General features: G+C 46.4%; 1 long non-coding RNA gene and 1 gene segment (V, D, J or C); one reads left to right on the top strand and one right to left on the bottom strand.

Annotated features, from left to right (window-relative positions):
- Window positions 1–13,944, bottom strand: part of LOC120406474 — a 307,150-nt gene that overhangs the window by 246,767 nt on the left and 46,439 nt on the right. The window lies entirely within an intron of this gene.
- LOC120406467 overlaps window positions 4,839–13,944 on the top strand; it is a 69,966-nt gene continuing 60,860 nt past the window's right edge. The window contains 2 exon segments of the V gene segment in view: window positions 4,839–4,905; window positions 5,286–5,592. Of these exon segments, the coding sequence occupies window positions 4,857–4,905; window positions 5,286–5,592 (356 nt within the window).

Genomic DNA, 13,944 nt, shown 5'->3' with positions numbered 1-13,944 from the left:
AGTTTCTCAGATTCTGGCTCAAGGTTACCAATGAGAGAGAGGGAGAGAGAGACACTATTGCATTACAGCACATATTGATTACAGGAGCCATAGCCAACTCCATGTGGGCAATACTCCATTCCATCCACAGGAGCTGCATTTTCAGACCAAAAACTGCACATGGTCCTTTCTCTGTACTCTCTGCACAGGGACACAGCGAATGCATATTTACATAGAGCAGCTGCTTTGCATATTGCTGCCTAAGAGGCATTTCCTTGCAATATAGGGCAGATATAAATTTATTTTCTTAGACTTTATGCCTTAGATTCTCAGTGTCTATCAGACAAGAGGGACAAGAATGATTTCACAGAATCATCTGATCTGGCTCCTGGTGCTCTGGATTCAAGGTAAGAACATCATCAGGAGACAATCTCTCACCATGATTTTATTATCATAGACTTCTTGGTCAAACCCACAATACTTCATTTCATGAGCTCACAGGGAGATCAATTCCAACTGGCTCAGACCTGAATGTAACTAGGTTGTCTAAATGAAGATATTTGCAGATTTTTTTTATTGTGTTTCATTTGATATTTCTTATAATGTTTTTCCTCTCATCCAGATGCCAAGGGGCAGATTGTGCTGACTCAGACTCCAGAATCCCTGGCAGTGTCTCCAGGAGACAGAGTCACCATCAACTGCAAAGCCAGTTCCAGTGTTAGTAGCTACATGGCCTGGTACCAACAAAAATCAGGACAAGCTCCTAAGCTCCTTATCCACAGCGCTTCCACCCGTCCCTCTGGGATCCCAGACCGGTTCAGTGGCAGTGGGTCTGGCACTGACTTCACTTTTACAATCAGTCGGGTAGACGCTGATGATGCTGGAGATTATTATTGTCAACAAGCTCAAAGCTGGCCTCTCACAGTGATACAGAGCAATGCAAAAACCTCCCTGCTTTCTTCAGCTTCAGTTCCTCACTGTAACAGCTGTTTTCCTCCAGCGAGTCAAAGTATCACACCAACTGCTGTGTCTCAGAGTAGAGAAGGGTCTGTCAGTTTCAGGCACCTCACCCCATTGTCCATTCCTTCCTGTCACTTCTACAGATCCCTCATCAAAGTAGCACAAAAGCTGGAATTCACAGGGTGCTATATTAATATACATTCAGCAGCTTCCTTTTAAATACTGAAGAGTATTTGCTCTTATAGGCTGGATCCAATTTCCCATTAACATTGCAATACAAGTGCAGCATATCAGCTGAGAAATGCCAATCACTGTATAAAGCATCCAGAAATTACTTGCATACGCAGAACCAGCTGACTGGCTGCCCTCCTCCCCATACAAGCATCAAAGCAGTTAGACCCCTTTCCACAACATGGTGCATGTCCTGTTCCCACATGGGACAGAGAGAAAGTCGCTACATGACTTTTCCTGAATCACTGCAGACATGTTTGTTTCTATATTCCAATAACCTACAGATTCTGGTCTAGATTTCAGACAATCTCACATAGGAGAGGAAAGCCAGTTTTTAGCCCGTAGCAATTGCACCTTAGTTTCAATTCACTCAGCCCTGGGAAGCAGCAGCTCATATCCCTTGTACCATGCACTGGGTTACCAACAAACCCTTATTACTGTAGAAGGGACATCCCTTATTTCCAGGGGTGAAAGTAGAAATAGAAATAGGGACTTACCGGTATGGGGCTGGGCTGGGGCCAGCTCTGGCCCCCAAAAGGGGCAGGGCCTTGGGCAGAAGGGGCGGGGATAGGGGGTCAGTGCCCTCCCCCTTCCCACCAGGGTAACAGCGGCAGCCGGGGGCTCCGGCAGCAGTTTAAAGGGCCCAGGGCTCAGCCGCCGCTACTGTCCCGGGCCCTTTAAACTGCTGCCAGAGCCCCCAGCTGCCACTGCTACCGCAAGGCTCCGGCAGCAGGGCTCAGGGGGCTATTTAAAGAGCCCTGGGCTCCCCTGCCTCGACTGCCCCGAGCCCTTTAAATAGCCGCCAGAGCCCTGGGATAGCAGTGGCGGAGTCTGGCGGCTATTTAAAGGGCCCAAGGCAGTAGAGGCAGCAGGAGCCCCGGACCTGTAAATAGTCCACAGTCGATTTAAAGGGCCGTGGGAAGCCGGGCCACCCCGGTACGGCACACGGCTCTTGCCAGCTTACTTTCACCTCTGCTTATTTCTTCATCCTGTACAATGGGATTGCTGAGTGCTGCAAAAAGCAGCAAGAAATAACCCTGGTGAATGTAGGTAGGTTCTGCTTATTAACTATTATTATTAATGATAAAGATAATAGCAGGAGGAGGGGTGGGGCGGGGAGTGCTAAAAAAACAGTCCCTTATTTTTTAAGTACAGCGTCAGAACCCAGTGGGCAGCGTGCTGCTGTCCTGTGCAGGTGTTTAATTGCAGAGGCCGTCCTCCACGAAGACTACCACAGCCTCCATTGCCCTTAGGCATCCCCGCCAAAGGAACAACAGAGAGCACTGGAACTTGTGGTAGCAGCAAATCCTCACACTTCTCCTGCCCTTCCCTGGGCTCTTCTGCAAACAGCCCCCACATGCTGGCGTAGATTCCCTGCAAAGCTGGGAGCATTTCATTATCTGCTCATGCTAATTTTCGCTGCATCACTCAATAGAAACACAAAGCAAACAATGAGAGTATTTTATCTGGCCGCCGCACTGGACAGACAAACCCCCCGTGGTACGTGGGTAGCACAACTCTCCCATTTTATAGAACGGGTAATGGGGAAAAAAAACACTAAGTGCCTTGATCAAAGCCACACAGGGAGTCTGTGGCAGAGGCAGGATTAGAATTCTGATCTCCAGCTTCCCAACCTTGTGCTTACGCTTCCACCCCACACTGACTGGCAGGGGCTAGACACTCTCAGGGGTTTGAACCCCAAAGAATAACCCCAATTGAATCAACTGGTGGCCTACAATGACACTGCGTGTACAGTAGGTTGAGTAAGGTCTTTTATGAAAGCTTGTAATTTTCTACACTTAATCACATGAACGATGTATACAAGCCCTGGGTATGAATTTGTGTCCGTAGAGAATGGTGTTCAAACGCCGGCTCCACCTCACAGCTGGAGAGTGAGCAATCAGACAGGGAGAGGCACCTCCCAAGCCAGGTGTTTGCACAAAACCAGATGCAAGTAACCATCTACTGTACAACCCAGCAGTAGCCAGCAATGGGTCACTAAAGTCAATGGAAAGGCCTGGAGACAATATCCCCACTTTGAATATTTATAGTGACTGAAGGAAAAAAAACCTGGAAAATCCTTTTAAAATGGAAGTGGTTTGAAGTGAAAGGCATCCAGTAACTGGCGGGCATCCTCTAAGGGCTGGTCTGCACTTCAAATGCTACAGCAGCACAGTTGTACCCCTGTATCACTTCAGTGCAGGCGCTATCTGAGCTGATGGGAGGGGCTCTCCTGTCGGCGTAGGTCAGCGTTTCTCAAAACTGGGCATCCTGACCCGAAAGGGGGTCACAAGGCTATTACAGTGGGGTCCTCTCTGATGGACCACAACCTTGTCGTGGTGGAGAGGCTTGCGTGGGCTTATGAATCCACACAAGCTCTGAAGCTCCTATCATGCTTCCACCCGCGCCTCTGGGATCCCAGCCCGGTGCAGTGGCAGTGGGTCTGGAACCGATTTCACTCTCACAATCAGCAGCATGCAAGATGATGATGCTGGAGATTATTATTGTCAACAAGGCTAGAGCTGGCCTCTCTCACAAAAACCTCCCTGTGCTGCTCCTTCAGCATCACAGCAGCTTCCTTAGCCAAGTCACTTTCTCAATCAACTGCTACAGGCTATTTGGGACAAACTTTCAGCCCTACAAGCCCCCAATGTGCTTGAAGTACAAATATAAATAAGCAGGAGAGTTTGCCACTGGAGAAATTTCCTTCCATGTAAAAAAAATTTTAACTTCTCCTGATGGCATTTTTTTTTTGTGTTTGTGCACAAAATACAGTATTTTCTTGCAGGGAGCTCTACCCCACCGCATTCTGCACAGGAAATGGACAATTACTGAATGGCCGCTTTTATACCTAAACATTTTTAAACAACAGGCTGAACTTCCATGCAACTGACTCTAGATGGCCACATTCAGCTAACTTTCCAGGGGGAGCAGCTAACCATACTACAACTTGGAAAATGAGGAGAAATATTTCAAGGGCTGAAATATGGATGCAAGAGTCTAATGTTAAATCTCCAGGAAAGAAAATCCTGGTCTATTTAAGCAATGTTACACAGAACATGGGGAGCAATGCTACAGGGCTTACAAACTATTTAATGGAATCGCAAAGGTGATGACTAATAAATCCAGTAGCGGGTAGTAATGACAGGAGGGATTAGCCCTCTGCATAGATCAACTGATACAGGGAGATAACGCCATTGATATCATCTTTCTGAGGATATTCCTAGTATAATGATTGTCAGCTTATTAAATTTAAACAAGCTACCAAGCAATACTGATGATCTGAGAACATGTATTCCCATTCCACCCTGACACAGGCCATTTCAACACAAAGTGAGGGACAAGGACTGTAACCTAATATGGGGTAGTTCAGCACATAACAAAATAGGGTCCTGATCAAGACAGGGACCTCGGGGCACCATCATCACTATTAATGGAACTGCCATTTTAATGAAACTCTAGGATGCGTTCCCAGGGCCAGACAGGTCAGACTTGCCGATTTCATCCACGGTCTCTCATTTCCCTTTTTCTGCATGTCTTTAGGTCAGCTGGGACTTTTTTTCTCTGAACTAAGTTTGCATATTTCACACCCAGGAGACCCTACCCTACAGCTCTGGGCCAGTATAAATGTTCCATGCTGTTGGTTACAGTTTGCTGATTGCATCAGGCCACTCAGACGTAGCAAGATGATCTCACAGGCTCAGCTCATCTGGCTGTTAGTCCTCTGGATCCAGGGTAAGAATCAAATGAAGGGGGCATGGGATGGTTTAAGCTACAGTGATCCATAGAAAAACTTTACAGATCTAGGAATGTTCTGTGTGAACCCATAAACATGAGCTAGTGACAGTAACTTCTGAGAAGGGTTTCTCCTTTCCATTGGAACTGCAAAGGAAATACAAGCAATTGAAGGAGCGTGGAATGAAACAGCCACTTCAAACTTAACGTTAGTTCATCCTCTGACAACGATGCTATCATAAGTATGTGAAGAGGCACATGGGAAACTCTATAAAATCAAAATATTGTTTATTTTGATTAACTATATTCTTCACATATTATATACGAGAGAAAGAGACTATACATGTACATACTAATTTATATTCTGTTTCTTAATTCAGACTCCAGTGGGCAGATTGTGCTGACTCAGACTCCAGAATCCCTGGCAGTGTCTCCTGGAGACACAGTCACTATCCGCTGCAAAGCCAGTTCCAGCGTCAGCATTGGCAGCCTTCACCTCTTAGCCTGGTACCAACAGAAACCAGGACAAGCTCCGAAGCTCCTTGTCTATCTTGCTTCTACCCTGCAATCCGGGGTCCCAGCCCGGTTCAGCGGCAGTGGGTCTGGCACTGATTTCACTCTCACAATCAGTAAGGTTGAAGCTGAAGATGCTGGAGATTATTACTGTCAGCAGTATCGCAGCGACCCTCTCACAGTGATACAGACCAATACAAAAACCTCCCCATCCTGTTCCTTTCAGGGTAACAGCTGCTTCCTAGCCCTGGTGTAACCGCTACCTACCTGTCAGACAGTGTTTTGAAAAATCTTTCAGCACCACACAGAGTCCTTGTGCTCCCCCTGCTGAACTGTCCATAATACTGCTGACTCTTTCCCATCACCAGTGTCCCACTTGTAGCACCAATGTTGACCCAGTGCCAAGCAGCAGCAAATGTCCCAGCCTTGCAGGTCGGCTTCTCAGGGGAGGGAAAATCAGTGATGTGGAGTCTGAGTATCCCAAGCAGAACTTTTTTTATTCACATATACACCAGACAAATGAGACCAAAGCAGTCTGCAGAGAAACCCTTCTCTCAGGAATCTATCCCAGCATCAACGTCCAGTTTCTAGACTGCAAATCTGCTTCAAAAATTCACTCTAATCAGACACCAAGGCAGAGAAACTCTCCTGCTTCTCATACAGCTCCCTTTCCTCAGAACCTTGCATAACCAAAACCAAAGCCATTTGGTTTTCTTGTAGCTGCTGAATTGGGGATCACTTTTTCCTGCACAAACAATCTTATTCCCCAATTCCCCAAAACAATGACCCGTAGGTGTAAATAAGGTGACACAGGGATTAGCACCAGGACTGAGGACCTGATACAAAAACCCACTCAAGTCAATGGTAAGACGCCTACTGACTTCAGTGAGTTTTGGATCAAGCCTTAATCTATCTATTAAGGGCTCAACCCTGTTTAATGAGTGCTTGAACAGACCCAGAGAATATAATGTCATCATTGTGAGATGGTTTCTAGTGTAACAGTGATAGTAACTGGGACCTTGTCATAAACAGATAGTTAAGGGTTAATGTCTCTTTTACCTGTAAAGGGTTAAGAAGCTCAGTAAACCTGACTGACACTTGACCAGAGGTCCAATAAGGGGACAAGATACTTTCAAATCTTGGTGGAGGGAAGTCTTTGTTTGTGCTCTTTGTTTGGGGGTTGTTCGCTCTTGGGACTAAGAGGGACCAAACATCAATCCAGGCTCTCCAAATCTTTCTGAATCAGTCTCTCATGTTTCCAACTTGTAAGTAATAGCCAGGCAAGGCGTGTTAGTCTTATTTTTGTTTTCTCAACTTGTAAATGTTCCCTTTTGCTGAGAGGATTTTACCTCTGTTTGCTGTAACTTTGAACCTAAGGCTAGTGGGGGTTCCTCTGGGCTATATAAATCTGATTACCCTGTAAAGTATTTTCCATCCATTACAGAGATAATTTTTACCTTTCTTTCTTTAATTAAAAGCTTTTTTTTAAAGAACCTGATTGATTTTTTCCTTGTGTTAAGATCCAAGGGAATTGGATCTGGACTCACCAGGAATTGGTGGGGGAAAGGAGGGAGGATGGTTAAATTCTCCTTGTGTTAAGATCCAAGGGGTTGGATTGGTGTTCACCAGGAACTTGGTGAAAAAGCCTCTCAAGGCTGCCCAGGGAGGGGAAGGTTTTGGGGGGACAGAAAGTGATCCAGACACTGAAATTTCTGGATGGTGGCAGTGTTACCAGATCTAAGCTAGTAATTAAGCTTAGAAGTGTCCATGCAGGTCCCCACATCTGTACCCTAAAGTTCAGAGTAGGGGAGGAACCTTGACAGACCTAAACAAGAATTATGAGCTTAGAACATTTATTCCCAGTCAATCTGACAAGTGACATTTCAGTCCAAAGTGAGGGAGCTGCCTAGGGCCTGTGGAGTTGAACTTGCTTATTTCATCCAGTGCCCCCTTCCTTTTTTGTCTCTATTAGCCTACTTCCATTTTAACTGAATTGTCTCGTTAGCACTGATCCCTCACTTGGCAAGGTAATTCCCATCTTTTCATGTACTGGGTATATATACCTGCTACTGTATTTTCCACACCATGCATCTGATGAAGTGGGTTTTAGCCCACAAAAGCTTATGCCCAAATAAATGTGTTACATTCTAAGGTGCCACAAGGACTCCTCGTTGTTTTTAGTCCAAAAGGAAACATTTCCATGAGGACAGAGCCAACAAGCAGGTCCAGTACCAAAGCAAGAGGGACTTACAGCAGATGGAAAGGCAAGACAAGAGGCAAGTGGAAAGGCTCCGGCTGGCTGCACAGCTTGAGGACAGGATTTCAGTGAGGGAAGAGGCACTTGCTTCTCAGTGCCTGGAAGAGGAATAACAGTTAAGGAAGACAGAGCACAGCAGAAAGAACTGTAACCGGCTGCTTTCGCTAATCCTGCTGTGCCTGCTCCATGGTACAATGTGCTGCAGACCAAGAATAGTTTGGATAATTCCATGGCTGGGTGGGCCATACAACTGGGCCCTATCAGTGGCTGGACAGGCCAAATGTACCCCCAAGCAGTCCCCTACACTGTACCCCTCCCCCGCGGATGCCTCCACTCTCCCTACCCAGGCACTCAGTGTGTGGGGAAAGTGTCAAGAAGGGAGAGGAGAACAGGGGGCTGGGGACATGCCACGGGAGAGGGGTTCCATCTTGGAAATTGTTTCCTTGCTTGCTTTTGTTCATGCACTTTGTTGATGTTTTTGGCATTACCCGTGTCTTGCTGTGCTAATGGCAGCTGGCCTGCCTGGAAATGGTTTAATATTGTGCTGTGCTAAAAAGTGTTAAAAATAAAGGTTTTTTTATTTTATTCAGGAATTGTATTACCGTCACTGCATCACTCCGTCTAATGTGTATTTCAAACAAAGACAAACATGATAAGGTACAACTCTGAAGTTGTATGCTAAAACTATTTATTTCTGAATACAGGTATCTCAATCCACAGTACCCCGCACCCCCCATTTCTTAAGTGGTCATTCATAAATACAATGCATGGCAATCAACCCCCAACCCTCTTACCTAAGGTACTGTAAGCAATGCCCAAGCACATTAATAAAGGTACTACTCTCCCTTTTCCATTGGCCCATGCAAGTTCATGGTGTGGGAGCACAAAGCAGCCCCAATTTCTGTTGCCCCGGTGCACCCATCTCCAGCAGAGGTAGCAGAACTTTCTGGGTTCAGTGTACCGGGTCAGCTGTCCAACACCGTCAGAGGCCCATTCAGGGGCAAATGGCTCACTTTTGGCTTCACAGAGATTGTGAAGCACAGCACACCACAGTAATGCGGACTGCACCGATGACACTGAAATCCAAACGCGTCTGTAGACAGCGCCTGGGGGATTTCAACCTGCCAAACACACATTCAACCACCATTCTACACTTGCCGAGTGTGTAATTAAACCTTCTTTTGCCAGGGTCTCTGAGATCAGGGTACGGTTTCATAAGCCAAAGCAAAAGGGGGTACTCGGGAACCCCCAGAATAACAGTAGGGTCAGTAATTCCATTTATGACAATGTCATTTGGTGGGAATAGTGTCCCAACCTGTTCCTGAATGTAGACACCCAATCAGCAGACAACCCTGGTATCATGAACTTTTCCAATGCAGTCCACACTAATGTTCATAAATTGGCCTTTGTGCTCCACAAGGACCGGCATAACAATGGAGTCGTACGCTTTGCAGCTTAGGGAGCCATGAGCTCCTTGAGGAGGGAAAACTAAGGCACAAGAGTCCATCGATGGCCCAAGAGCAGTTTGGAAACCCCTTTCTCTCAAAGCCAGCAATGACTTCAGCAATAGCTTTTATGTCCACCACCTTGGGGGTAAACCACATGCCTGAATGCCCCAGATACGGTGGGCTGGACATGGGCTTGCATACGGATGTTGGAGCCCCAGGTTCAAAAACTCTAAACTTAGAGTCAGCACTCAGTGTAGACATTCAAGCTCCCAGTTCTCAGACCCAGCATCCACTGACTCGAGTTCCACTACCCCTGGACTGGCACTGCTGCGTAGATATACCCAGACAGACATTGGAGATCCACACCCACACTGGAGGTTAATTTGAGGGCTTTAGTTAGGTCCTTGAGAGACAGAGTGAGCAATCACAAAAGTCACCTCCAGATATACACACACATGCACATTCTTCCATAGTTTGGAGCTATTTCTATCTGGGATTTTGGTTCAGGCCCAACTCTAATCTAAACGCCGTACACAGAGCAAAGCTCTGACAGACACTCTTAGTCCTGAGCTACCGTTAATTCTTCTCACCAGCACAGCCATGCCAGCATGGGGATGGGGTTTTGACCAACACGGCTATGATGCTATAAGAGTTAGAGTAGATGCAGTTATGCCGGCATAAACGTGCTTCTGTCAGCATAGATGATGTCACTCGGAGAACTGGTGTAAACTGTGCTAGCAGAAACACTTCGATACTGCAACCACACTTGGAGGATTTGCCGGTATAGCTCAAGCAGTGTAGCTCTATGAGCAAAACTTTTCTGATATAGACAGGGCCTAATGCACTGTGGAGAAGAGATAGTGCTCACGTGAAACTGTATGATATGAGATGTGGCTATAGGATAGAAGTTGTTAAGCAGAGTTGTATGCTGGGGATGAAGACCAAAAGGAACATACGCCATTAAGTGCAGAGACAGAGAGGTTTGGACTCCTGCATGGAAGCTCTTCCTGGATTGCTTGCTTGGATCTCTGGGGGGTTGAATAGGAAGGGTCGTTGGCTGGTACCTGAGGGTAGGTCTACATAGCAACTAGACACCCCTGGCTGGCCCATGCCAAGCAACTCAGGCTCATGGTGCTCCAGTTGCAGGGCTGTTTCATTGCTGCAGCCTGAGCTCTGGGATGCTCCCAATTTGCAGGGTCCTAGAGCCCAAACTCCAGCCCAAGCCTGGAAGTCCACACAGCTATGAGAAAGCCCCACAGCCCAAATCCCACAATCCCAAGTCACCTGACACAGGCCAGCCAAAGTTGCTGTGTAGACATCCCCTGAGAGCGAGCAGGGTCACAGAGCAGATAAGAGAGCTAGACCGTGGTTGGTGAGGCAAACACTGATGGGCTCTTGTAAGATTATGCTTTCCCTCTGGCAGTAGGATGTAGAAGGGTTACTGAAAGCTACCGTTACATTAATATAATGTTTAATCTGGTTAAACAGAAGTCTGGTGGTATTTCAAACCCAGCAGTCAGAGGCCCTGAACAGATCTGCAGGGTCCTTGAAACTGAGTTAGAAAAAGTAACCAGGATCACCGAAGATTAACAGGCAAGTGTCCTGAGAGGAAGATCTGAGGGGTAAAAAGGCTGCACTGGCAACTCGTAGACAACAACGATGAATAAAGTTTGTGTTTCAGAAGGGGCAGATCAATGACTCTCAGGACGAGTAGTAGCTCATCCCACACACAGTCCCACTGATATCAATAGAAGGATTCCCAAAGTGAGATATTACTTAAAGGCAAGATATTACTCCAAAGGAAGCTTCTCAGATTCTGGCTCAAAGTTACCAATGAGAGACAGAGAGAGAGACAGACAGACAGACACACACATGCATTAAAGCACATATTGATTACAGGAGCCATAGCCAACTCCACGTGGGGGAGGGATAGCTCAGTGGTTTGAGCATTGGCCTGCTATACCTAGAGTTGTGAGTTCAATCCTTGAGGGAGCCATTTGGGGATTGGTCCTGCTTTGAGCAGGGGGTTGGACTAGATGATCTCTTGAGGTCCCTTCCAACCCTAATAATCTATGATTCTATGAATACTGTGTTCCATCCATAGGAGCTTCATTCTCAGACCAAAGGCTGCACATGATCCTTTCTCTGTACTCTCGACACAGCAAATGTACATTTACATGGAGAAGCTGCTTTGCATATTTCTGCCCAAAGGCATTTCCTTGCAATATAGGGCAGATATAAATTTATTTTCTTAGACTTTATGTCTCAGATTCTCAGTGTCTGTCAGACTAGAGGGACAAGGATGATTCCACAGAATCATCTGATCTGGATCCTACTGCTCTGGATTAAGGGTAAGAACATCATCAGGAGAGATTAAGACAATCTCTCACCATGATTTAATTATTATGAACTTTTTCATCAAACCCACAATACTACTTCATTTCATGAGCTCACAGGGAGTTACAATTCCAATTGGCACAGACCTGAATGTAACTAGATTGTCTAAATGAAGATATTTGCAGATTTCTTTTTTTTTTAAATTGTATTTCATTTGATGTTACTTATGTTTTTCCTCTCATCCAGATGCCAAGGGGCAGATTGTGCTGACTCAGACTCCAGAATCCCTGGCAGTGTCTCCAGGAGATAGTCTCACCATCAACTGCAAAGCCAGTTCCAGTGTTAGCAGCAGCTACATGGCCTGGTACCAACAGAAATCAGGACAAGCTCCTAAACTCCTTATCTACGGCGCTTCCACCCGTCCCTCTGGGGTCCCAGACCGGTTCAGTGGCAGTGGGTCTGGCACTGACTTCACTTTTACAATCAGCCAGGTAGAAGCTGATGATGCTGGAGATTATTATTGTCAACGAGCTCAAATCTGGCCTCTCACAGTGATACAGAGCAATACAAAAACCTCCCTGCTTTCTTCAGCTTCCGTTCCTCATTGTAACAACTGTTTTCCTCCAGCGAGTCAAAGTATCACACCAACTGCTGTGTCTCAGAGTAGAGAAGTGCCTGTCAGTTTCAGGCACCTCACCCCATTGTCCATTCCTTCCTGTCACTCCAGAGATCCCTCATCAAAGTGGCACAAAGGCTGGAATTCACAGGGTGCTATATTAATATAGATTCAGCAGCTTCCTTTTAAATACTGAAGAGTATTTGCTCTTATAGCCTGGATCCAATTTCCCATTAACACTGCAATACAAGTGCAGCATATCAGCTGATAAATGGCAATTACTGTTGTCACGGAGTGTGGGGGAGTCCGGCCCTGCACCCCTCTTCCTGGGACCCACAGTGACTCTCAGCCAGCCAGTAAAACAGAAGGTTTATTGGACAACAGGAACACCGGATACAGCAGAGCTCGTGTTCAGAGCCAGGACCCCTCACTCTGGCCTCTTTGGGGTTCAGGGTGTCTGGATTCCAGCACAGGTGCCCCTGCAAACCCACCACCCCGGTCCCAAAACCGAAGACTGACCCCACCCTCTCCACTCAGCTCCTTTTCTTTTGTCCAGCTCCTGGGCAGAGGTGTCACCTCCCCTCCCCCAGGCCTAGCTCATGTTACAGTCTGCATACCTGCCTCTCACCTAAAATCCTCCCTGCTCTCCCATCCTCCCTGCTCTCCCATCCCCCACATAGACAGTCCCTACTCCACCACAACTGTATAAAGCATCCGGAAATTACTTGTGTAAGCAGAACCAGCTGACTGGCTGCCCCCCTCTCCATACCACAACATGGTGCATGTCCTTAAGTCTGGTCCCACATGGGATAGAGAGAAAGAGTCGCTACATGAGTTTTCCTGAATCACTGCAAATATGTTTGTTTCTACATTCCAATAATCTACAGATTCTGGTCTAGATTTCAGACAATCTTACATAGGAGAGGAAAGCCAGATTTTAGCCGGTAACAATTGCACCTTATCTTCTATTCACTCAACCCTGGGCAGCAGCAGCTCATATCCCTTGTACCATGCATTGGGTTGACAACAAACTCTTATTACTGTAGAAGAGACATCTGTTATTTCTTCATCCTGTACAATGTGATTGCTAAGCAGCAAGAAATAACCCTGGTGAATGTAGGTGGGTCCTACTTATTAATTATTATTAATGATAAAGATAATATCAGGAGGAGGGATAGGGCAGGGGGTGCAAAAAAAACAGGCCCTTATTTTTTAAATACAGCGTCAGAACCCAGTGGGCAGCGTGCTGCCGTTCTGTGCAGGTGTTTAACTGCGGAGGCCGCCCTCCACGAAGACTACCACAGCCTCCATTGCCCTTAGGCATCCCCGCCAAAGGAACAACAGAGAGCACTGGAACTTGTGGTAGCAGCAAATCCTCACACTTCTCCTGCCCTTCCCCGGACCCTTCTGCAAACAGCCCCCACATGCTGGCGTAGATTCCCTGCAAAGCTAGGAGCATTTCATTATCTGCTCATGCTAAGTTTCACTGCATCACTCAAAAGAAACACAAAGCAAACAATGAGAGTATTTTATCTGGCCACCGCGCTGGACAGACAAACCCGCCTCGGTACGTGGGTAGCACAACTCTTCCATTTTATAGAAGGGGTAACGGGAAAAAACAACCAAATGCCTTGATCAAAGCCACACATGGAGTCAGTGGCAGAGGCAAGATTAGAATTAGCTTCCCAACATTGTGCTTATGCCTCCACACCATATTGATTTTCAGAGACTAGACACTCCCAGGGATTTGAACCCCAAAGAATAACCCCAATTGAATCAACTGAAGGCCTATAATGACATTTTGTGTAAAAATATGTTGAGTGAGGTCTTTTATGAAAGCTTGTAATGTCCTACACTTAATCATCATT

The sequence above is a fragment of the Mauremys reevesii genome, linkage group 5 (genome assembly GCF_016161935.1).
Source record: "Mauremys reevesii isolate NIE-2019 linkage group 5, ASM1616193v1, whole genome shotgun sequence".
Taxonomy (NCBI): domain Eukaryota; kingdom Metazoa; phylum Chordata; order Testudines; family Geoemydidae; genus Mauremys; species Mauremys reevesii.
This window is presented reverse-complemented; position numbering and strand designations above follow the sequence as displayed.